This window comes from Camelus bactrianus, chromosome 9 (genome assembly GCF_048773025.1).
Source record: "Camelus bactrianus isolate YW-2024 breed Bactrian camel chromosome 9, ASM4877302v1, whole genome shotgun sequence".
Lineage (NCBI taxonomy): Eukaryota > Metazoa > Chordata > Mammalia > Artiodactyla > Camelidae > Camelus > Camelus bactrianus.
The window spans coordinates 30718634-30745289 of record NC_133547.1 but is presented as its reverse complement, the minus strand read 5'-3'; the positions used below and the strand labels follow the sequence as shown (position 1 = coordinate 30745289).

The following is a 26656-nucleotide window of genomic DNA, read 5'->3' as shown; positions in this document are numbered from 1 at the left end:
TGCTGACACAGGGAATACTGGAAGTTGAACAGGTTTTTGGTGGGTGGGGGTTTTTTGGGTGGGGGAGGTGTGACAGGAGTTGAACTGAACATGCTAAGGTTTGAAGGTGCCCCATGGTCTGATGCTTTCCTAGCCTGTGTCTCTCAAATGTGGTGTGAGCTAGGAAAAGTGATGTGAGTACTGTGAGAATCACAAAGGTGTAACTGAGCTGTAAGGTCAAGTGAGGTTCACCTGGCAGGTAGGGAAGGAGCCGCCAGAGAGGCAGATGAGAAGTGTCAGAGACCTGGAGAAAAGAGGGTTTTAACACAGGAAATGGTTCAGTGTCAAATGTTACCCAGAAGTTAGGGTAGATAAAGACCAAGCAGTTCTGTTGAGATCACAGAACTGAAATGGGAAGAACAATTCACGTAAATGGGAGCTGAAACCAAGTTACAGTAGGTAGAGAAATAAGAAGGGGATAGTAAGTATAAACTGCAAATGAAAACAGCTTATTTAAGAAGTCTGCTTATAAATGAAAAAAAGAGAGACGTGGTAAGATTATGTGGAGTTACGGGTAAATTCACTTTAAAAAAGTGAGAGAGGCTTAAGCACCCTTGAAATGCTAGTGAGAAGCAGCCAACAGAAAGAAACACATGAGACAGAGAGAAGACCACAGAGGGCAAAGGCTCTCAGGAGGCAGGGCAGGGATGGGATCTAGCATTTTCTGGTCTCAGAAATATCTCCTTTCATTTAGAAGGGAAAGGTATGTGTGGGTATAAGCAGATTTTGCGAGAAAAGTTGGAGTTTTCGCCTGATGGTTTCTATTTTTTCTGAGAAGCAGTAAGTATGGTCATAAGAGTGAAGAGAGACTTCGTGGAAGGAGAAATGTCTGACACAGTAATTGTGCAAAATAGGGGAACATGCTGACTGGAGAAATGTGGTGAGATTTTTCAAGGAGAGGAGAGGGTCTATTTGTAGTTAAACTGGTACTAATTGTTAGATTATGTGATACTCCCTAGGTATATACTCAACAATCTAGATAAAAGCATGAAGAAAAATTACTGGAGCCATCAAAAGTGTACGTTTTAATAAGGAGTCTGGATTACAAGATAATGGGGCAAGCAAGTAAAAAACCAACTCCCTTTTCTTTCTCCAACATGTAAAATATAGTTGAGTTCAGATAACAGAATTAAAGCTTAAAAAAATAATTACCTTTCTTAAAATTACGATTGTATATCTTCACAGAGACCTGAGAGAGTGTGTATGAACATTCACAGACACCAATAGTTTAATACTTATTTTCTGTGCACAGAGGATTGGTTAAACGAAAACCTCAAATATTTAAAGATATACATATAAACTACTTTCTCCACTGAACTATATAGCCCAAATGCAGTATAATTCCAAATCAAATTCCACTGGTCCTTTACCAAATACTCTTCCTCTGGATCAGAAGGGAATGGCAAAGAAAATATTCCGCATTAAAAAAAATGTTCACTGTATTTAAATTTCTTTGAAGTTGTGAAAAATGCCATTGAGAAGATGGCTTCAGATTGTCTGCTACTGATGAAGGCTCATACTGCAATGATTTTGGTAACTCTTTAAATATAAAACATCTCCAAAGTTGGAGGGCTGGGACATGTTAACAAAGATAATTATTAAAAAATAAATCAAAGAAAGAAAAGAAAGAAAAGAAAGAGGAAGGAAGGAAGGAAGGAAGGAAGGAAGGAAGGAAGGAAGGAAGGAAGGAAGGAAAGAAAAAAATTCTAATTGTTAATTTATTCCTGAAAAGGGAAATAAAATATGATTAGATCATGCCAACTGGGAACCAGTGAGAGCAACATACTGGAAAAAAGTAAACTGAAAAAATGTCTATCTTAAAAATACTGTACATTATAAGTAATTTACCTCTCTGAATCTTAGCACAGCTGTGTATAAGAACCATTCCTGTTCTGATTATAACATAGAAAAAAAAGAGATAACAGAATTTGGAAAACCATTTCAACTATGCTATTATTCCTAGTATAGCTTTTCTGCTACCTGAAGCTATTTCTGCGCCCCAAGTGATATTCTAAGGATGGAACGCAATGGAACAGTAACTTTAAATGGCTGCGGTTCCATACAAGTCTTCTTGATCTGGAGGAAGCACTGGTAACAGACCATAATAGTCTGAAAGTGAAAGAGTGAAAGGGAGAAAAAGAAGTAAGACAAATACAAGTAGAGAGAGCAGATTTAAAATGGTTTAGTAACAATGGCTTCGTCGTAAATATTTAATAGTTTAATAATGGAATAATAGTAACAATGAGATAATACGGCACAAGAAGTTAATGAGACAGAGAAAGGTAGATTTAAATCAACGTACAAACAGAAGATTAGGCATTTACTAAGCAAAGATGTGGTACAGTTTTCAACGGCAGCCATGTCATGGGTAGATTTTACTTCTTTAAATAGTTTCTTACCCTCATATGTTACAACAACAAAAAGGTAAATGATGTGAATGAAAAGAACCCACACAGAAAACCTGTGTTTTAAAAAAATATTTTAAAAGAATATTGAAAATAAGCTGAGAGCCTATCATAGCAATTGAGCCACATGTGTATTGATACATTTCAGCCAAACTATTTTATAGTTAAATTAACTGCTTTGAAACTCCCACTGGAAAACTTAAAATTTTATACAGAAAGGCATGCACAATACAATCTTCTGCTCTAGCCTCAAGAGCACGAAACTTTTGGGCCTAAATCAAACAAAAATGCAAAATAAGCCTATATCATAGGTAACTAAACATATAATTATTGTTAAAATAAGCATTTTTTTTATTACAAATACTAAGCTTTTATAGTATTATTTTACTGAAACCAACCTGTGCCACCTAAAATGCTCTGTATATGGTATTACTAAGTTATCCCAGTATTAATATTATATATAGAGAGATATCTCCATCCGCCATCAAAAATATCACCATCTTAAAAACAGCTAGACTTACTAGTTTTGCTTGCTGAGCATTAACTGGATCACCGTACTGGAGGAGAGCTTGAAACTGGTTATTTTTTGTAAATGTGATTATCTTCAATACAGCACCAAACTTCGAAAATATCTGTTAAAACATTAAAATCGAAACAAATTTTATCTATTGTATTATTATTTCTCCAATTTACAGATTAACATGCCAATTAGATTACACTTACTTGGTGAAGAACATCAAGTGTTACCGGGTAATACATGTTGTCAATAATTATTCTAAGCACTGGACTCTGGGCGGGAGTCACTGCACTCTCACTGACCGTGGTGCCACTAAGAGGGGTATTTGCTGTCTGGACAGCTGTCACAGCTTGAAGAACGGCCTGAGCACGCTGAAAATGGAAAGATAAGCACCTTAGAAACTTCCCTGGTATTTTCAACATATACAGATCAAATAAAATCTAACACTCAAATACTTCTGAGCACCTGCCAGGGACCAGGTATTGTCTGTTTATAATTCAAGAATTCTAGTAGTATTTACTTCAAAACAATTATCTAGGGGTCGAGACCAGTGGAAAACACAGGCAATGTAGCTTATTCTCAAAAGAACAAGACTTAGTCTGACAGATTCATATAATCATAAAATGTGTAATTCATAAAATGTTTTAAACAGAAACTTTGAGAGAACAATAAAACTTTAACATATTCACTCATAAAAAAGGCACATAGTGAACTTCCACAACGGGGTTATAAGATTATCGAAAAACTCCAATAAAACTTATGTCTAATAAATCCTAAAAGAGAAATATTCAGATACAAATTAAGTCTTTTTTCATAGTAGTGTAAATTCTGAAATCAGAATCTTTAAAACAGAAAATGATGTATACCATGGTACAAAGCCAAAAAATTCTCAGGAATACTTCAAGATAAAATATAAAGTATATTCCCATACATTTTATGGTATCTAATACACCATTAAGTACAAAACATTATTATTTTATGTAGGACTAATAAGATATTGCTAACTGAATCATGACATCAACTATTATAGGTTGACATGACATGTTAATTTGAGATTTTAAAATGTGAAAAAATATACATATGGAATTGAAAAAATACAGCATTTTTTTGTGAAACCTGTCTACTAACTCATGTTGAATGCTCCAAAAATATTGCATTTATTCTATTATGCCTTTCCTATTTAACAACAGGACAAAACTGACAAAATTCACTGATAAGGAAATACTTTCTTTCTGCCTTATCTCAGGTCAGAAAACCTATGTAAAGGCGAATTAACTGTTAAATATATAATAATGACAAATACCGCTACACTGCTTCATAGTTTGAAAAAAGTCTACTGGCAGATGAGCAGGAATATAAACAGAGCACAGTGACGAATGAAAAGGAAGGAGAACACAAAAGAATTGGGACACTTATGCGAATAAAGAATGATCAGTGCTCGCTTCAGCAGCACATACACTAAAACTGGAACAATACAGAGATGATGAGCACGGCCCCTGTGCAAACATGACACCCAAATTCATGAAGTGTTACATGTTTCTGGACCTAGTAGCTAATGTGGTGGTGGGTAATCATTGTGCAAAATATAAATATATCAAATCAACAAGTTGTATACCTTAACCCTCACACAATGCTTTATGTCAATTATATCTCAAAAAAGCTGGGGGGGCGGGTGGTGATCATTTCAATGTAACATATAACCAGGAAATAATACAGCTTGTAACTCAAAGAGATCACATACTCATCTAGTCAAACTTCATCACTTATATACTAATTAAATAAAACATAACCTATAAATGTATTTTAGCTAAAGTGACTCATTAATTGAAGTCCAACATTTTGAAACATGATAAATATTTGATGCATTTACATTACTATGGAGAACATAGTTATAAAAAAAGGGATAAAGATTTCTATAGCAATTATTTATTCATTTAAATGTTTGAATATATTTAACTCAATACATATTTAAATGAAATACTCTCAGTAGCTCATTGCAGCATCCCTTTCTTCATGAGGGAGCACATTTTTACATACCTTCGTGTATTACATAACAAGCGTGGAAGTTATCACAACTTAGAACAATACTGTAGCTTCCTCTGCAACCCCGTCACCCCGTCTGCTTTGCCCTACTCACCCCCACCAGTATTATCCTGGGTATCCTTCCGCAGATACCATCTACAGGTACAAGCACGTATGTATATACATACTCCATACAAGCCATAAAACATCACAAATCGAATTTATCTGTGAAAGGACAGTCTAGGTAAAAAACAGAACATTACCAACTCTCCAGGAGCCATATACATGCTTTCTTTCTTCCAGTTATATACATGGAATCACATAGTACCTGTTCTACTTTGGTCTGGCTTCTTCCAGTAAACATTATTTTATGTTCATCCAAGTTCTGGAGGCACCAGTAGCTTGTTCATTTTTTTTGCCAGACAGTATTCCAATGAATGAATATACCACAACAATTTCTACTGCTGCTGAACATTTGGATCATTTACAGCTTTGGGCTATTGCATACAGTATGCCATGAACTTTCTCATATACATCTTTTGATGCACTTCTGTATGTGTTTTTTCAGGTATGTAATCAGTAGACTTACTAAGTCAAAGAATATGTATATGCTCAGCTTTAGTAGATTATTTCAAGGTTTTAAAAATGATTCTACCAATTTACATTCCCATCACATATTTACGAGAGTTCAAGCTTCTCTACATTTGTTCCCACATTTGGTATTACCTGGCTCAATTTTAGCCAATATAGTAGTAGATGGCAGTATCTCATTGTGATTTTAATTTGTATTAAAGGTTCTTAATCCAAACCTAATCCACTCTGTGGATCAGAGCATAGCTTTGAAGGAAACTAGCTAACGGGAAACCTGAAGGTGTCTAACAATGGGGCATATGAAGGGTAGGATGGAAAGATGGTGCAAAGGCAAGCAGGCCACAATATTCCAGGCAAATGTGACAGCACAGAAACAAAATGGACTCAAAAGACAAAACAAGAGAAAGCGTGCCACGTTACAGGATCTACAATTACTACTGGAATAAGAAGCGCTGGCAGCTAGGGTGAGAGGATTCCTCAGATGTAAACAGCAGTCATCTCAGAAATGGCCTTTATCCTGAGCGTGAAAAGGATGTGCTACAAGGGAGTAACTTAGTGAGATTTGTGCATTCTAGAAAGACAGTGTATATACACATACATACTTGGCTGTACTAGAGAGAAAGAATTTAAGAAGAAGAAGTAACAGAGTAGACAAATAAGAGAGCTATTATAGTAAAATAGCCAAGGTATGATTGTGTCAGAGCTACTGAAGTAGCAGAAAGATGAAGAAAAGTGGGCAGATACCGAGAAGAGTGAATTCACAGGACTTGATAATCTATAATCTGACCAAAGGTTATGGAAGAATTCATGGCTGACACACTCATTTGCCTCTTCTATTACAAAAACCTATTAAAATGCCTATAAACGAATACAAAATGGAATAAATACGGACACTGAAGACAGAAGGGCATCACTAGCTGAGAATAATTTAATCAAACTCCTGGAACACAGAAAATGAATGGAACCAAATGGACAGAAGACGTAGTGAACACAGAGCATACAGGGTTTGCACCGGTAGCCACAGGAATCAGAGTAGAAATTAGGAGGCACACCAAGAGGAGAGAGAAGCTGAAAACAAGAGCATTAACAGAAAGTCCTGCTAACAAACAGCTGAACTCCTCTTCCTCCCCACCCTCAACCATACCCCCCATAATTAAACAACAATAGCAATTAAATGCTTCCTTAAAATGAACTTGAAAGGGAGTTCTGTTGCCAAGAATAAAGATCTCTGGCATTTGGGGGGAATCACAGCTTAGTATCCAACTCCTCATTTCTCTAGAGGAAAGCATCCAAGTCCAATAAAACCTAACTGTCAGTTCTGAAATATAAACAGACAATGGGGGGGGGTTGGAAGAGGAGAGAGAACAAGATAAACATAACAACTAAGACTAGTGAAAGAGATACAGTGAAGTATTTAAAAAAACACCACTGATCAGTATTCTTAAAGAACTGTGAAGTCACAAAGTATGACCAAGTGCAATGTAACAAGGAGGATCAAAGAAGATTAAAGGGCTTTTGAAAATAAAAAATATGGCTACCAAAAACTGCTTTTCCAACAGAGGGAATATTGCTTTAACTGATCCCTGTGTCTGTAGCAAGTGCCATAGTCCCTGACCACGCTGAAGTCTGGTCCTCAAACATCACCTCCTCATGAGGTTTTCACTGCTCATCCTATTTAAAATTACAAATTCCCCCTCCTCAACCACGCATCTATCTATAGATGCCTTATCTTTATCCTTTACACATCATTCCATTTGAATCTTTTAGAATGAGAGTGCATTCATGAATTACTTTACTGGAAATACTAACACGCAGAATAAAGTTGGGATATTAAATGCTATTTAAACTCCATGTAAAAAGAATAAAGAATAAATATTTTCGTTTACTATTTGCCCTTGTGATAAATTCTGAGAAGTACAACTTCTGGTTCAAAAGAAATGAAAATTATCACCAGATTATAAAAACAAAAACAATTGAAATTTTAGCCTTATCTTTGAAGCAAAAAGTTTTACAAGATTATTTTTCATAAAGTATCAAAATATCTTGTTACCCTTTATAAAGGTTAAAATCTATAAGGAATTATTTTCCATTAAATATTGAATAAGACAAAAGCTAGACACAGTTTAGATTTTACTGAAACGGAAAGATGTAACTAGCTAAAAACTACATTAAAAGAGCTTAAATTTTCAGACCAGTTTTTACTGCAGTCCTATGTATTTACATCTAAAACCGTTCTTATATTTTTCCTTAAAAAATCAATTTTGAATAATATCTTCTACATCATTTTTTAAAAGATCAATATATTCATATATTCTTCTATTTTTTTCTCCAGGAAAACCATGAATACATCTTCATAAGAATTTTTCCATAAGAAATTCAGACCTATAAAAAGTCAAATAACCAAAGGCACTGAACTGCATACACTCAAGTCTAAGCAGCAGAGCTATATGAACAGCTGATGCTTAAGTCCTACCTCCTAGACAGTGTCTACACGAAAATTTTAGTTTGCACAAAGAAAGAGAACCTTAAAAGCTCTGAAAAAATACTATTTAACTAGTATCCAGTACCAACTTGAAATACAGAAATAACAGGCTGTATATACTTTTTATAAATTAACATAATATTTACTACGTAGGGACATACTGCAAGAAAATACTGTAAAAATAGTTTTTAAAACTGCCCACAGAAAGATCTTCTGAATGGTTAACATTCTTATTTTCTATTACCATGTTTATGAGATTCTTAGTATGTTCTGGGCCATTTTATTTGTGTGCTGCACATACTCACTTGGTTTAATGTATTATCTGTTTTTAGTTCTTTGTGATTGGAGTACTGGATGTAAATCGGTTGATTACGAAGATGAGGTGTCACAGCAGAATAGTAATTAACCATAGTAACAGCTGCTTCCTCTGTTGCTAGTTCCAAAAATGCCTGGAAATTCAAATAGCAAAAATTTTAATACTGTGAATTAAACTCAAGTAGGGTGAACTTCAATGTCTGTGTAATCTACTTAGCTCATTAGAAAGATCAGTGTCTAGCATATAGCCTTTCAAGTTACATTTAGATGCCCTAGCAGGTAGAAGTAGAAATCTTTTATTGAAATTTAAGTATACAATTAAAGCTAACTTCGAAAGAAAGCTCTCTGAGCACATCATGGAAGACTTGCCGTCCACTTGATTTTTCACACACCACAAACATACCTCCCCCAACAAAGGCTAGAGGAAGTAAAATATAAACATTTTCTAGCACCAAAATTTTACCACTCCTAACTTAAGAGTACATAAGAGATCTCCAAGTCATTTTTAAAGCAGTGTAATTTAATAGAGACAAAGAAAAAAATTAAGTATCAGATTATTAGCAACATTAACTATATTTAAGAGAATATTAAACTTCTCTAAATTCTTCTATATGGCATCATTAGAAACTTTAAAACAAAATTTGATTTTTAATATATCTGGGCCCTACTGCTACCAGTGCATCTATTCAATACAGAATATCTAGAATTAATGGCTGCATTTTTTTCCTCATGCTATCAGATAAGTATTTCCCTGGAATAAGCTTAGAGGACAAGACGCTACTAGTGTCCCTACTGATTTCTGGTATTACAAACAGCAAAGCCACAATAAAAGAAATACTTCATCTGTACTTCCCACGAGGTCACTGAACAATGGTTCAATTAGAGCTGAGTCCTAAAGTGAATTCAAAAGGTAAAATTTGAAAACTATGGTGATTTATTCATTTTAGCTCCCTAGCATTAGCTTCCCGAACACAGCTACCAGGGAAAGTCAGAGTAAGACTTCTGTCATGTTCTCTGAGAAAAGCAACTTACTATATACCACCTTCTAATCAGGCGATAGCTAATTCACACCTGCTGGATAGCTTCGGGGTTAACGTTTTGTAAATTCTCAAAGAAGTATACCTGATTTTTTCCTTTCAGCATAAGGATGTTGGTCACCTTACCAAACGGTAAGCCTAATGCAATAACCTCAGTTTCTGTCACTTCACCAGGTAATTTTCGAATATGAAGTACACGAGAAGGAGCACCATCCATTTTATCTTCTCCTTTAAATTTTTTACTGTCATTACCATTGGCTGAAAGACATTTAAAAAAGTCTTTATTAATTTTCCTTATTTGTGTAAAAAAAAAAAACCACAAAAAAACTTTAACAAAGAACTTACAAACATAGCTGAACATACCTGAGTAACTCCTGAAAAGTCAAATTCTGAGCTTTCAAAGTAATGGAGAAAATCATACCCACCAATTACTACTAAGTGAAATTATCAATTATATTACTATTGGGCAACTGTATTTCTCAACAGTATATGTGAAGAGTAATAAGTGATAATCAAAAATATTAAAATACAATTTCATAAAGAATGGCCCAATGGCTATAGAACACAATTATTTTACAATTCAATCAGCTTACTAGAGACTAAGAGAAACACCAAAAAAAGTGAAAAATCTGACTTAGCAAAAATAAGAGATTATAATTTTACCTGAGAAATTCTAAATTGTTCAACTTGGAAGGTATGCTAAAAAATGCGATCAAAGAAGGCGATGCGGTAAAAATAATTATGCAGTCATTCCACATTATGGCTTACAATCCTCTACTTAAATATTTTGTTGTTATCAACATCTACCTACTATAAATCATTCATGGACTTAATTATCTTATTCTGTTACTCTGAGCTTTAAAGTAAACTGATATATTTTAACCAACAAAGTAGTTGCCTTTTATTCCAAAGCTTCACCAAAAAATGAAAACAAAAAACAAAACAAAATGAAAAAAATCAAATTTACTGAAGATGCAATACAATAACTGGTACTTTGGTGGTTCTTAATCTTCTAAGAACTAAAGACTACTTCCGAGACTGTAACTAAAATGAAGAATCCTTACACACGGAGAAACATACTTCATTTTGCATATAATTTTTGCTACTTTATGGTATATCCCCTAAAACATTCACCACTATTAAACACTAAGACTATCTTGATCTTCTAAGTGTCTTAAAAATGTATTCAAACATTGATTCTTTAAACACTTATTGAGTATCAAAAATGTGTCTGGCGCTGTTTTAGGTTCTGGGGGTACAACAGTGAACTGAAAGCAGGATGATCTCCGATGCTCCCCTGCAGTCTAATGGGAGAGGTGGACTGCCTAGGACACGAACCAGTTTCTTATAGTGATTAAGTCTATGAAGAAAATAAAGCAGAGGAATGTCACGAAAAGTAACTTAGCAGAGGATTAGAAGGTGATGTGATAGTGATTTTATTAGATCATCAAGAGATAATACGTGAACTCACTTGATAGGTGTACCTTGAAGTGTCAATAGTCACAGTCCAAGAGTTTCCCTCAAGTTTATACACATGAACAGACAGCAAATTAATTAAAAATCCCCTTAGGTTGATTTTGCACGAAGAGTAGTGAGCTCTGGTTTCTGAACACATTACCAGAAAAATCTTGCTATCTAGCTCTTCTTCACTCCAGAAATACCAAAAACTTCAAAAAGCTCTCCACACATCCTTTCATAGGTAACGAAGATTAGTGTGTGCACAGGCACCCACACTTGTCGGAAAGAAGAAAGAGACTGAATTTCGTATTTTGCGGCATCTATCTCACAAAATCTTCACTGGGTCAGCTAAATGATAATGTAAACCAGAGCAGGTAATCAGAAATACACATGTACCTTAACACACATAACTGGCACACAGACGCACATTCTTTTAAAAGCCTTTTCTTAGAAAAGCAATCTGAGTACAGATTCCTGATAGCTTGTGCTCCTGTTCTTTCATCTGTTTGAGCAACAAGAACAAGCATTTCATAATTCAACCTAGTCCTCCTATGAGTTACAGCTTATGGTATCAGGAAACTCAAAACAGCAAATTTCAGTTTTTCCTAATTTAGTCATTTTCCTTCTGGGTAAAAGGCAAGAAAAAACACAATAGACACTACCTATCACAACACATACAGGGGGAAAAAAGGCTTCCCTTTTCAAAGGATTCTCAGAATATGAACCCCCAAAGACAAAAGCCTGCCCAAGCCTATTAAGATATACAAGGGTTATTTGTTTTGAATTTATGTTAGGTTATTTCTAGACAGTGAATGCTGAATAAGAGAGCTGAAAATAAAGAAACAGAGGTAGGGGAGACAGTTTTAACAGAGAAGATAACTTTTTTTTTTTTTTGAGATAGATAAGATTCTACTTTTTTTTGTGCTAATACTTAACATACACTGAGGGTAGCCTACATGCCAGGTACTTCACAACTCTAAGGTTGTTATTGTGAACCATCAACCCCACTTACAGCCCACAGCTATGCAAGTTAGCCAAGGCCAGAGAGCTACCAAGTGGTAAAGACAGGAAGTGGCAAAAAAAAAAAGGATTAAAACTCAGGGAGTATGACTCCACAGCCTGTGCTCTCAACACACTACACTACAGGAGGACCCCAAAGAAAAGCTTCACATAATATATAATGGCCTAAGGAGAACCTGTTCCTTTCTTCCAACTCCATTGCCAACATTTACATTCTCGCTCTTTATACTATCCGATACTCCTCTCAGTTATTGACAGCTTCAGAGAGGGCGGCTACTACATACTTATATTTTAGTGCTATGTATTACGACAGTCTTAATCTTAAATAATAGTACTATGAGAATATAAAATTCGGAAATGACTTCTTTAATTATATAATTAAGCCTACTTTCATAAATAAAAATACCCCAACCCTGGGAAAGAAAAAGGGCACAAAACGTGTGTCCCTCAGCTTACGAAACATGTATGCCATTTATTACTCTGTCAGAGAGGTATGCAAGACGAGGTCTTTCTGGGTTATAAACCTATGATCCTTTAGAAGGCCAAGTACAATAATTCGGACTTCATTCCATGATCCTTTCCATTCATTTCCCAGGTAAATTCAGAAACTTTTGGTTTGGGTATGTAAAACAAGGAACAGTTAAAATAAATTTTAAGAATTTATGCAATAATGGATGTTGCAATGCTTTTACTAGTTGCATATAAATTGTAGAAATGTTCAATTACATCATTTTTCATATACTTTTCAGTCTTCTTAAAAACCTTTTGCTTATGGAGGATGCTGTTCCACTCACAAATTCAAACCAACAAAAACTTATATTTTTTTAATTGATGTACAGTTGATTTACGTTTCAAGTGTACAGCATAGTGATTCAGTTCTACATATATATACATATATACATTCCTTTTTATCTTCTTTTTCACTATAGGACACTACAAGGTACTGACTATCCAGTTCCCTCGGTTATATAGTAGGCCCTTGTTGGTTATCTATTTTATACATTAACCCGAACTCCTACTTTATCCATCCCTCCCGCCTTTGGATTAAGTTTGTTTTCTGTGTTCGTGAATACTATTTATTTTATAAAGAAGTTCATTTGTATCATTTTTTTAAGATTCCACATGTAAGTGGTATATATTTGTCTTTGACTTAGTTCACTTCATATGATAATCTCTAGGTCCATCCATGTTGCTGCAAATGGCATTATTTCATTCTTTTTTATGGCTGAATAATATTCCAGTGTGTGTGTGTGCACACACACACCCCCCACACACACACACATCTTCTTTATCCAGTCATCTGTCAATGGACATTTAGGTTATTTCCATGTCTTGATTATTGCAAATAGGGCTGCAAAATAACAGTGGGGTGCATGTATCTTTTCAAATTTGAGGTTTCTCCAGATATGTGCCCAGGAGTGGGATTGCTGGATCATACGGTAAGTCTTACTTTTAGTTTTTTAAGGAATCTCCATACTATCTTCCATAGTGGCTGTACCAATTTACATTCTCATCAACAGTGTAGAAGGGTTCCTTTTTCTCCACATCCTCTACAGCATTTATTATTTGTAGACTTTTTGAAGATGGCCATTGTGACTGGTGTGAGGTGCTATCTCATTGTAGTTTTGGTTTGCATTTCTCTAACAATTAGTAATGTTGAGCAGCTTTTCATGCACCTGTTGGCCATCTGTATGTCTTCTTTGGAGAGATGTGTTTAGATCTTCTGCCCATTTTTTGATTGAGTTACTTGTTTTTTTTGATATTAAGCTGTATGAGCTGTCTGTATATTTTGGAAATTAGTCCATCGTCAGTTGCATCATATGCTAATATTCTCTCCCATTTTATAAGTTGTCTTTTCATTTTGTTGAGGGTTTCCTTTGCTGTGCAAAAGCTTTTAAGTTTAATTAGGTCCCATCTGTTTATTTTTGTTTTTATTTTCATTACTCTAAGGGGGTGGATCCGAAAGAATCTGCTATGATTTATGTCAAAGAGTACTCTGCCCATGTTTTCCTCTAGTAGTTTTATACTTTTCAAGTTTATTTTTGTAGATGGTGTTAGAGGATGTTTTCATTTTGTTCTTTTACGTGCGGCTGTCCAGTTTTCCCAGAACCACTTATTGAGGAGACTATACTTTCTCCATTGTATATTCTTACCTTCTTTGTCACAGATTAATTGACCTTAAGTGTGTGGATTTATTTCCAGGCTTTCTGTCCTGTTCTACTGATCTGTGTGTCTGTCTTTGTGCGAGTACCATACTGTTTCAATTACTGTAGCTGTGTGGTATAGTCAGAAGTCTGGGAGTATGATTCCTCCAACTCTGTTCTTCTTAAGATTGTTTTGGCTATTTGGGACCTTTTGTGTTTCTGTACAAATTTTGAAATTTTTTGTTCCAGTTCTGTGAAAAAAGCCATTGGTAATTTGATAGGAATTGCACTGAATCTGATCTAGGTTGCCAAGAAGTTTTATAATTTTTAGGTTCTACATTTATATCACAGACCATTTGGAGCTGAGTTTTGTATGAAGTATAGATCTAAGTTGTTTGTTGCTGTTGTTGGTGGCATATGGATATGCTAAAAAATCGTATTTTTTTTCCTTCACTGAATTGCCTTTGTACTTTTATCAAAAACCAGTTGTCTATAGCTGTGTGGCTTTATTTATGGACTCTCCATTCTGTCCCACTGATCTGTTTATCTTTCTTTACACTAATACGCAATTTTGATCGCTGTAAGCTTTATAGTAACTTTTGATAACACTGAACCAGCCCTCCAACTTTCTATTAGTTTTTAATTATACCTCTTTGTGTCTTTTCAAAGACACTGTTTCAATATTCAACCTCAGTTTACCAGAATTTTCTTATGTTAAGAGTTAACACTCTTATCATTTCATGTAAAATACAGGAAACTTAAACTGTAAAATTTCATTTATCTTCACTTTGTGCTCTTGTCATATAAACATCTATGTACAGAATGAATCACATATTCCAAAGGCTTCTTTGATAAACAATCTTTCAAAGAAATGTAAAAAATTAAGACACAGCCTTTTTAATTTGTGCTTATGTATTTCCATTACTGGTACTCCTTGTTATTTCCTGCAGAGTCAAGTTTTTGTCTAGTGTCATTCCATTCAGTCTAAAGCACTCTTCTTTCATTTCAATGCAAGGTGTTAGCCTCCTGTGAGGTATCTTTTCTCCTGTCTGTTTATAAGATTTGCTCTTTATTATTAGTTTTCAATAATTTGAATGTTACATGCCTTAGCATGTTTTTTTTAATCTAACTTGGTATTTTTCTTCAAATTTTATAAGTTTTCAGTTATTACAGCTTCAATTACATGTATATTTAGCCCATTCTTTTACCCCCTCTCTGAAACTCCAGTTACACATATGTGAGCCTGCCTAATTGTCCTAAAGATGCATTTTTTCTTTCTTGAAAACAGAATAATTTCTATCAAACTGTATTCAAGTTCACTAACCTTTCTTCAGTTGACTTCAATCTGCTGTTAGTCTCAACCAGTAAATTTTTCATTTCAAACACTGTATTTTTCAGTTAGTATTTCTTTACGCTTTCTTTATAGTTCTTTTCTCTTAACACATTCTTCCATGTGTTCACTCATTATTTCAATATTTTCTTTTATAGCTTTAAAAATATTTACAGCACTTACCTGCGAATTCCAAAATCTGTATCATACTGAGGTCTATTCCTACTGATGCTTCTTCATGTGATTTGTTATTTTTGATGGTATCCAAGATATCATGGATGACAGCTGTGGGAAGACTGAATCATGCTGTCTTCCTTAAGGGGTGCTGTTTTATTTAGGCAGGCAATTAAATTATCGGTGAAACCTTTATGTCTTGTCAGGCTACACTATCATAGTTTCTTAACTTACGCTGTCACTACTATAGTGTACAATTCTTTCTCCTAAGCCCTGAGCTTTCTGTAGTCTCAACTGAACGTCTGAGACACTACCTTGCAAGACGTCCGCATTCTGACTTTTCACATCACACAACCTATGGAAATGCCATTCTGGCTCTTAGCCCCAGAGCAGGTCATTTCTGATAGACCATCAGAATCTAGCCTGCACATACGCAGCCCTGCCATTACTCAAAATTCTGAATGAAGTGAGAATCCCCACACTGAATTCTTCCCTCTGACCTATGCCCAAACCCCTGCACAACTTCCTTTATCAGGGTCTTTCTCCACAAATCCCACATGTCTCAGCAGCTTTGAATTCCAATCTCAGTCTCTTCATCACAATGAGGCCTCCTTGCTCTGCTGGGGCTCCACCCCCCTGTGCTACAACAGCAGGGTACCCAAGGCAGAAAAGCCAAAGTATTCATGCGACTCTCACCTCATATGCTCCCTGTATCTCAAGGATGATCTTGTACTGTTTACTCATCAATTCCAAACAACAGCTGTCCCACGTATTTTATTCAGTTTTATAGTTTCTGATTTTGGGGGAAGATGGAGAGAAGGAAAGGCTGCTACCAGTACTCTGTCATAGCCCTACACACTAATTTTAAAAACATTTCCATTATCAATCATTATATGTACTATTTCAAAAAAAATGAAACCAGTAAAGCAGAGATAGATATTCGATCCTATTTGCCCAATTATTTGTACATAGTACCCTGACTATCAAAATCATGGCCTAGTGATTTTCCTTTATAATCATGACACAGAAAATTCAGTAATAATGATATGTGGACCAATTCATCTTAACATCATTATAACTATATTTGGTAAGTACTTCATTATATGTTTTATTTAACTGTCAGGGACGTGTATGTGTGTACATTTACATAAGCAATGGCTACCTAAAAAAAATTTAAATGCTTCCAAGTCTTTTACACTCTCTGTATTGCCCAATATAATTAATTCCTCAAACAAGTAATTCAGGAAGGGGTTTAGAAAAATGAAACTTTGGTTTTAGGTAAATAATGTAAAATATCAGATTATAAGGCAAACTAATTCAGTCATCAACAGATTCAAATTTAGTCCATCTATCATAAAACTAAAGTCTAAAAATTAGTCTATATTTATAGACAGACACTACAAACAACCAACAGATACTACGAACAATAAACATTGTTTCAGACATAAAATTAAAGGAAAAAAATTCTAATTATGAAGATTAAATAAATCATCTTACATTTCCAAGAAAATAACATAAAGGAAATCAATTCAAAGAATTAAAATATTGTTACAGCAAAGAAAAAAGACTGCACAAAAAGACAACTATGTAATTGAATCTTTTGGTACATATTTACAGTTCAGACTTTAGGATTTGTAGGACAGAAAAGAAATACTTAAAAATATTCTATAATACACAAATATAAAAGCTAAACACAAAGTACAAAAAGGGTGAGAGTGAGGGAACTGGTAACATGAAAGAAAAAAATTTTATTTCTGTGATTTTTCAAAAAAAGCAATCAGATTTACTTACCCACAAAAGTAACCTTCAGGCTTTTTCACTTGACAGATATACACTCTAGTAAAATTTCATCTAAAATGTCTTTCCATAAAACATTTAAAACTAAAGGCTGTTCTGGTAAAACACACTCAATTTTAGTTTTAACGTTCTGCCCTGTAAAATGGCAAACAGACACCCAAACATTCATTACAAGAGAGGAACACTTACCTGTAACTACCATGCTGCTCATGTTAGAGTTTGGACTACTGAGAACACTGCCTGAGAGTAGTTCGTCAGATCCTCTCTATAAAAAACAAAAACAAATAGCGTAAGACTCCTTTTAAATTCAAAAATACTAATCTGGAAGTCTGTCACTTACCTGTAACTTTTCAAATAGTTACTGAAAAACCAATGTCAGGTGTTACACAATTAAGAATAAAAATTTTAATCCCTAAAATAAAAAGTCAACTCCACTTTCCTATTCATCTCTCTTCCTTTTCCACAAAATCGACAGTGTTTCCTTCCTTTCTTTCACCCAAATCCAAACGACGATAGGAAAAATGACTAGGTTCCATAATCAAAGCTTTGGAGAATTACATCATTTTTTTTTTAAATAAACAAACTAATGTCACAGCAGCCAGACTTTCTCACAGACATTCTGTGAATCCTCCAACCTCAGAGCCCTTTATTCATCCAGGTAACTCAGGTATTTAGAAAACGAGAACTTTACACTGGTGAGTTGGACAACTCACTGTTAGCACCATCATTCAAATTAAACAATTAGGTATATACTTCACTATCTAGAACACTATAAGCAAAGGCAAAATCGATGGAATGAGAAATTTCTTTCTGCCAATATAAAAAGAGATTGAATCATGTCTTTAATTCTTTTAGAGAAAAGGCTGTAAGTCACATGGTCGCAGAACCACACAGCTGTTCAAACCAGCCAATGTTGCTTCAGCAATTTAAAAAAATCTGTGTATTTACAAAAGTATGTGTGAACAGACTAATATTTAAAACAGCTAAATCATTTGTTTTGCCTATTTTAAGTATGTGTATATTTACATACATGGGTATTAATATTTAAAATAACTAAATCAAGACTAGCTGATTTAAACAATCAATCAGTACAAAGTTGAATGCAACCACCAAAATGGAAAAAATGTATAAAGGAGACAATTTACCAAAGCATTTCATAAAGTCCAAAAAAATCCAAATTAACCATAAACTTTATGCTAATTTGTGTTTAAACTCACATTTAATAAGTTGTATTATAACTTCAAAATGGTAAACAAACATTCACACATCATCTCCCTAGCTGTTTTCAAAGCTTTCTATCCCTTAGCATCATGCTCAGAGAAATACATGCATGAGAAAAATTAAAACATACTATCAAGTCATGTTGGTATCATATTTGTATCAAGTTTAATTTTTTATCAAAGTATGGAAGATTCAGCTGGCCCTGTTTTATAAGGACATGATATACAGAATTAAATACTTTAGAAATTCTCAAAGTGTGGTCCCTAGGCCAGCATTAGACCTGGAAACTTGTTAGCAATCTCTGTCCTCAGATCCATCCCAGACCTACTGAATAAAACGCTGGGGGCAGGCCCAGCAATCCTGAGTCGCTTCTGACGCATGCTCAAGTTTAAGAACGGCTGATAAGCATCACTGGTTCACTATCAACAAGAAAAATATTTCCTAGTTTAAAAAAAAATTTAGGACACTTCTAGATTTATAATAAAATTGAGAAGGGAAAGATATCCCATATACTGCCTGACCCTACACATGCACAGCCTTCCTCATTATCAACATCCCCCACCGGTTTGGTACCTTCATTACCAAGGATGAACCTATACTGACGCAGCACAATCACCCAAAGTCCAGTTTACCTAAGGGTTCACTCATGATTTTGTACATTCAGTAAGTTTGGACAAATATGTAATGACACATATAGCCATCATTATAATATAATACAGAGTATTTTCACTACTCTAAAAATTCTCTATGCTCTGCCTATTCATCCACATTCACACCCCACCCCCAAGCCCCTGATCTTTCTGTTGTCTCCACAGTTTTGCCTTTTCCAGAAAATAGCTGGAATCACACAGCCTGTAACATTCTCAGACTGGGTTCTTTCATTTAGTAACGTGCATTTAAGGTACTCCCATGTCTTTTCATGGCTTGAAAACTCATTTTGCTTTACTGCTGATAAACACCCCACTGTCTGGATGCACCACAGCTTATTAATCCATTCACCTACTGAAGCGCACCTCGGTTGCTTCCATGTTTGGACCATTATGAATAAAGCTGCTATTAAGATCCATGTGCAGGTTTCTGTGTATACATAAGTTTTCAACTCCTTTGGATAAATACCAAGGAGTTGCTGGATCGTATTGTAAAAGGATGTTTAGTTTTGTAAGAACAACCAAACTGTTTTCCAAAGTGACTATGCAATCTTGCATTCCCACCAAAATGTACTACAGTTCCTGGTGCTCCACATCCTCATGGGCTTTGATCGTTGCCAGTGTTCCAGATTTTGGATATTCTAATAAGCTGTCTCTCGTTTTAGTTTGCACTTCCTTCACAACATATGACGTGGATCATTTTTTCATATGCTTATCTGCCATCTGTATATTTTCTGTGGTGAGGTGTCTGTTAAGGTCTTTGGCCCATTTTCTAATCAGGTTGTTTTCTTATTGCTAAGTTTTAAGAGTTCTTTGTATATTCTAGGTGGCAGTCCTTTATCACATGAATCTTTTGTAAATATTTGCTCCCAATCTGGAGCTTGTCTTCTAATTCTCTTGATACTGCCTTTCACAGAGCAAAAGTTACTGATTTTAATGACGTTCAGCTTATCACATTATTCCTTTCATGGATTATGTCTTTGGTGTTACATCTAAAAAGGCATCCTTATACCTAAGTCATCCAGATTTTCTCTTGTTATTTTCTAAGAGTTTTATAGTTTTGTGTTTTATATTTAGGTCTATGATCCATCTTGAAATAATTTTGTGAAGGATGTAATGTCTGTGCCTCAATTCACTTCTTTGCATGACGATGTCCAGTTGTTCCAGCAGCACTTGTCAGAGAGACTACCTTTGCTCCACTGTATTGCCTTTGGTCCTTTACGGAAGACAAACTGACTGGATTTATGGGAGGCTCTATTCTGGGCTCTCTATTCTGTTCCACTAATTAACCTGTCTATACTTCCATCGAAACCAGACCGTCTTGATTACTGCAGCTTCATAGTACGTCTTGAAGTTGAGTACCATCAGTCCTCCAACTCTGTTCTTCTCCTTCAATAGCATATTGGCTATTCTGGGTCTTTTGCTTCTCCATATAAATTTTAGATTCAGTCTGTTGATAACCATAAAATAACGTGCTGGAATTTTGACTTGGACTGCACTTAATCTACAGATCAATTTGAGAAAAACTGAATTCTTGACAACATTAAGTCTTCCTATGCATAAAAATGGAGTATCTATCCACATTTATTTGGTTCTTCAAATTCGTTTATGAGAGTTTTGTAGTTTTCCTCATGTAGATCTTCTATATTTTGTTAGATTTATACCTAAGTATTTCAGTTTTGGGGGTGCTAATGTAAGCAGTATTTTGCTTTTAACTTCAAATTGCACTTGTTCAACATCACTGCAGGAAAGCAGTTGACTTTTGTTTATTAACCTTGTATCCTATAATCTTGCAAAACTTGCTTATTAGTTCCATGAGCTTTTTTCATCCATTGTTTTGGATTTTCTATAGACTATCATGTCATCTACAAACAACAGATACATACCTTTCCTTCTCAATCTGTATACCTTTTCCTTTTCCTGCCTTATTGCATCAGCAAGGACTTCTAGGAAGATGTTAAATGGAAGTGATGAGAGGGGACATGGTGCCTTGTACTTGATCTTAGTGAGAAAGCACTGAATTTCTCACCATTAACATGATGTGAATTGTACTTTTTATGGTAGATGTTCTTTGTCAAGTTGAGTGAGTCCCCCTATATTCCTACTTTACTGAGAATTTTTATCATGAATGGGTGCTGAATTCTGTCAAAAGCTTTTTATCAGTCTAGTAATATGATCATGTAGTTCTATTTTAGTCAATCAACTGATGTGATGGATTAACCTAGTTTTCTTTGTTTTTGTGACAAGTATGCAATATGGCATTGAAAAAAAAAGGTTCTGTAGTTACACTTCCACCTACTAACCATGTAACTGGCAAATTGCTTAACTACTCTAAGCCTTAACTTCCTCATTTATAAAATAAGAAATAACGTCTGTATCATAATCCTTGAGATGAGATATTATATTACTCAGGCAAAGTGCCTGGCTCACAGTGGTGTTCACCGTACTATTCCCAAATACACGTTTATGTATTTTTTAAAAAAACTGAATTCATCTAAGCAACTGATCTGAGATTCAGTTAAAAAGATTTAGTTTTAAGATAGATGGGCACTGTCTATCTAAATCTGACCACAGAAACTTTTCCTTCTGGGTACTAACAATGACGATTTCACTAAAACTAGCATTGCAAAAAGACACTTAGGAAAATATAATCCATGTATCAACAAGAGAAAGAAATAAGTGAGAAAAAAAAGTAGTTAAACATTTGGCATTCATTCCAGTAACAGAAATTGCTTCCTTTTCTCTTTCCTTGCTTACTGGATATTCTGTTCATCATGATGGTTCAACTACCATCTATCTCTCCCAGATGGAAGAGTTGCTGGAACTATCAGGAAAGCAAGCAAGACGGGAGGCTAACAGTCCCTGGGCACCGACAGTCTTTAGGACTGAAAGCAATGAAACTAGTTTCTCCTCTAGAGAAGAGGGAACCATGACAGAAAGACATGGGACAAGGATATGAATTATCAACTTTCTCAGGAAAACTAGATTTTCAAAGAGAAAGGAAGATTCTCACTCATGTGAGTATTCCTGGCTTTCTTGAAAACAAAGGTGTTGCCAAGGAAGTGCATGAGTGATCCCTACCTATGAAATACATATAACAATGACACACTGAATAGGGATCAATAAAACCAAAACCTGATCTTTTGAAAACAAAGGCAACAAAACAAGCAAACTCTGGGTGAGAATTATCAACAGGGGAAAAAAAAAAAGACTGCAACAATTATACATCATCAGACCATGCAGACAAGAAAAGCTCAGGGAGTCACAAAGCAAACCAGATGAAAAAGATAAGCCAATGAATAACTTTACAGAGCAGCAGACTGATACCATTTTCTCACATCTGCAGGACTTTTGCTTACAAAATATAAACTCCTAGGCTATTTATGGCACTATGTTCTGCATTTTGTTACAGTAGCTTAGCCTTTACCCTAAGATAGATACCTCTGTAGTGTGAAAAAACACACTGCATATTTTAATTTAATGACTAAAGAAACTGGATCCCTACTTAATATAATAAACGAATTCAAAAGATTTCTGATGAATTAGAGTCAAACATAATAGACTAAAATTTTTCAGAAGTATCTTCCTATTTATGAGTATGTAATGACTTCTTAAAAAAAAAATACAAGACAACTAACCATAACAGAAAATACTACTAAGTTTTACCACAAAGTGGCCACAAAATCTCTATGAAAAAAACTTAACAGATAAAGATTGTGTCCCAACAACAGATAAAAACTTAAAAGGGATTATTTTCAAGATTTTCCAACAATCAACATGAAAGACATCCAGAAGAACAAGAAAAAAGTTAAAATGGGTGGATAAAGAATGGGAACACACTGATAATGTCAACTAGGATAGCAAAGGAACTCGTGGCCCTATTAAAACGCTATAAATTAAAATTAATAACTCTTATTCATCAAAAGTGGTGACAAAGCAACCTACAAACTAAAAGAGGATGTTAGTAACACAAATAACCAGCAAACAATCAATACCCACAATGCATAAAAAACTACAAAATTAGTTAAATTCAAATTTTTGTTAGGCACAGACACAAGTAGGTATTTGAAAGAATTTCACAAAAAAAAGAAACACTAATGACCATAAATATGTTAGGAGGGAAAAAAAGATTAACACCTCATGAATCATTAAGGAAATACAAGGAAAAACTAAAGCAGATATTATACACCAGAAGGGCAAAAATTAAGAAATTTAATTCTTAACCAAATGCTGATGAGGATCTGAAACAGCAAGAACTCTTGCGCACTTGGTAAGAACACGAAATGGAACCATACGTTGGAAAATAACCTAGTACTACTTCGTAAAGCTTAACATACTCCACATTCCAGTAACAAATATCCTTTTATATATACTCTCAAAAACTCTTGCAAGTGCCAGTAAGTATAAAAATTGTTCTTAAAATCAAAAACTTTAAATGACAGACATCCATCCACATGAAAGTAACAAACTGGGTTACTTAAAAGATTACAGCAATTAGTATTATACAACTACATACAAAAATAGGGCTATTTAAACAGCATTGAATTTAAAACACAAGTCATAAGATAAACAAGTTCACGCTGTACAGCACAAAGAACTATATTCAATATCTTGTAGTAACTTATGGTGAAAAATATGAAAACGAATCTACGTATGTTCATGTATGACTGAAGCATTGTGCTATACACCAGAAATGGACACAACATTGTAAACTGACTATACTTCAATAAAAATACATGTATACCAAAATAACCCCCATAAGTCACAGAAATGTGAGACCTACTATTTTTAAAAACTCAAAAAAAATATTTTAGTAAAATGATTATAAATCAATAAAAAATGTTTAAAAAAACCAATATATTTTTGTTGTAACATGTGACAAAATCATATATGAAAAAGTAAGACATAAAATTTATGGCAGTCACTATCCATGGCAGGGCAATAAGAGGGCTAAAAAGGAGCATAAAGGTATATGCAACGGTACTGGTAACATTCACTACTGATTATTATTTCCAAATATTAATTCAGAAAATTCAAATCCAAAAAGATTAAAGTTCTTCTCAGTCCAAAATTTATTATTCTTCTCCCAAATTTACATATATGTACAAGTTTTTAATATTCATACAAAACAGGATCACACCACGTGTTGCTTACTATTATTCTTTTTATTTGATAAAATAGCTTACTGATTTTTAAAAAATCAGCACATATTAATGGATTTTATTTTATCAACAGCTTCAGAGCTTTCCAGTATATTAGTGTCCCGCAGTTTTTTTAATTCTCCACTTGATGTATATGTCAGTTATGTGCAATTTACACTGTATTTAAATGTCCACGAAAGTCACAAAAGATCACATACTATGTAATGAATACCTCAGTAAGTTCCATAAAGAAGAAATTATACAGGTCATATTATCTGAGCAAACACAAAAGGATATCTGAAGAGGAAAACAAAATAGAATAACTCAATTGCTGTAGTTTATTCAGATAAAATTTTGAAGTAGTTCCTAAAAACTTGGGTCAGAAAGAGAACCTAAACTTCAAATACAGATTATTATAAAAATTTAGAAAGACCAGTTACTCATAAAAAAAAACAGGCAGGACATAAAATTAGTTCTTAGTACATGAAATGGGAATTATCTTTAAACTGTAAAATTGTTTAATATCTTGCTCACATTAAAAACAAACTCAAATTAACACCACGTTTAGATGCCAGCTCACCTATCAGACTGGCAAAATCTCAACTACTTGACAATAAACCTCACCGGCTATGAGGAATCGAGGCACTCCCACTTTCTACACAGCGGTCCAAAGTAAAGATTTCCCATATGTAGCCATGAAGTGATTTCCAAGGTGTATTTATCATAAAGTAAAAAAGGCAAGACATAAAAATCCTGTGTATACTGTGCTACCTTTTCTCTAAGGTGGTGGGAGGAAGGATGTAGAAATTAACTTTTGCTTAAAATAAAAGATAAACCAAGAATTAATGCAAATAGATACTTACGAGACAGAAAAAGCAGAGTAGAAAGGAGTGAAAGACTACTACGAATGTAGCTTGTTTTACAGTTTTGACTTTTGGAAAATGTAATCAAACTGAAAAAAATAATTTCCTAAAAATCAAAATAAAATGTAACAAACCTAACTATCAGCTTGCTGGTAGAACCACACAGAATTCTCTCAATAAACTTTAAAATTCTGTAATTATACTATATACTCTTTGCAGAACACATTTTGAGGACAAAAATAACTGCAAACAAATTGCAAAACTATATTACAATATTAATATAATACTGATTTAAAAAAAAACTAGTATATTTGCAATGATGTTAACATTAGCAAGCTAGTGTTCAATGTATAAGAGATACAAACAAAAATATATTTGCCTTAAAAAAAACTTTGTTAGCTTTGTCCATTGATAAGGCCTTGAAACAGTAACAACCTACAAGCAATCCGCACCTTTGCACGTACATTATTGTGCTTAATGAACAGATCCCACCAACGGACACAAGACTTTTTAAAGAAATGGCTAACTAAAGTTTGGGAGCAAGAAATGATACTTAAAGCAAGTATCAAAACTACTGGTATTATGAGGTGCTGCTGGCACAAGGTGAGAAAATTTAAACATTTTTAAATAAATGATCATTACAATAAGATTGGAAAATAAATGTGAAAATCCTTGCCTTCACAATGACACTAACATCAGCAACAAAGCACTCACATTAGTTACACTGGAAATGCTAGAGTACTAACTCATCAGGAATTTTTTTAAGTGATCATCTATCTTGCTTTTCTTGTAATAAGGGTGTTTCAGAATGACCAAATATTTGATGAAAGAAGTTTTCCTGAATAGAATACTAATACATACAGGAGAAAAAAAAAAAAGAGTATCAGCGTTTTTGCAATACCCAATGAGATTCTGCAATTATTAGTTACTAAAACCCACTAGGCGAAAGGATGATGGAGCACTCTACATTGGATGCATCAAGCTGACAACACCTGAATCCATGGATAAATGTCAACATCACAAAGAGGTAACTAGACATTTCCCTCCCCATGTGTTACATCAGAAATTACACAGAGCACATTTACAAAATATTCTTGCTAAAAATTAAACCTCAATCTGATCAAGCCTCATCTAACAAGCACCCAGTAAATACAGGATATGAAGAACACATAAAGTGACAACAGGGAGGCATAATCACTAAAAGTACAATTTTCTGAAAATTGTACAGAACAGATGACCCAGTTTCTCTAACAAAGAAAATCAAGAAAAGGGGAGTGGGAAGGAGAACTGACTTATAAATAGACTTAAAAGACATTAACCAAATCAAGATGTTGACTTTCTTGGTTCCTAATTCAAAAGGAAAATACAAAGGGCTTTTTTGAGGCAACTGAGAAATTCTGACTACTGTTGAAGATTAAATGATTAAGAAATTATGTTAGTAATGGGGTGGGGG

At 34.4% G+C, this 26656-nt stretch overlaps 1 protein-coding gene and 1 non-coding gene across 10 annotated transcripts in view; one reads left to right on the top strand and one right to left on the bottom strand.

Annotated features, from left to right (window-relative positions):
- Positions 1-26656, bottom strand: part of PTBP2 (polypyrimidine tract binding protein 2) — a 70312-nt gene that overhangs the window by 28785 nt on the left and 14871 nt on the right. For all 9 annotated transcript variants that reach the window (XR_012509122.1, XR_012509123.1, XM_074370015.1 and 6 more), the window contains exons 3-7: positions 17521-17596; positions 9494-9666; positions 8362-8505; positions 3168-3332; positions 2966-3076 (exon numbers count right to left, since the gene is read on the bottom strand). Coding sequence is in view for 7 of the 9 variants with exons in the window: in XM_074370015.1 (XP_074226116.1) it covers positions 2966-3076; positions 3168-3332; positions 8362-8505; positions 9494-9666; positions 17521-17596 (669 nt within the window). In the remaining 2 variants the exon portion in view is untranslated. The remainder of the gene's footprint in view (positions 1-2965; positions 3077-3167; positions 3333-8361; positions 8506-9493; positions 9667-17520; positions 17597-26656) is intronic.
- LOC123615520 (U6 spliceosomal RNA) lies at positions 4396-4502 on the top strand. The gene has a single exon (XR_006723151.1). It is a non-coding gene; the product is annotated as a U6 spliceosomal RNA (small nuclear RNA).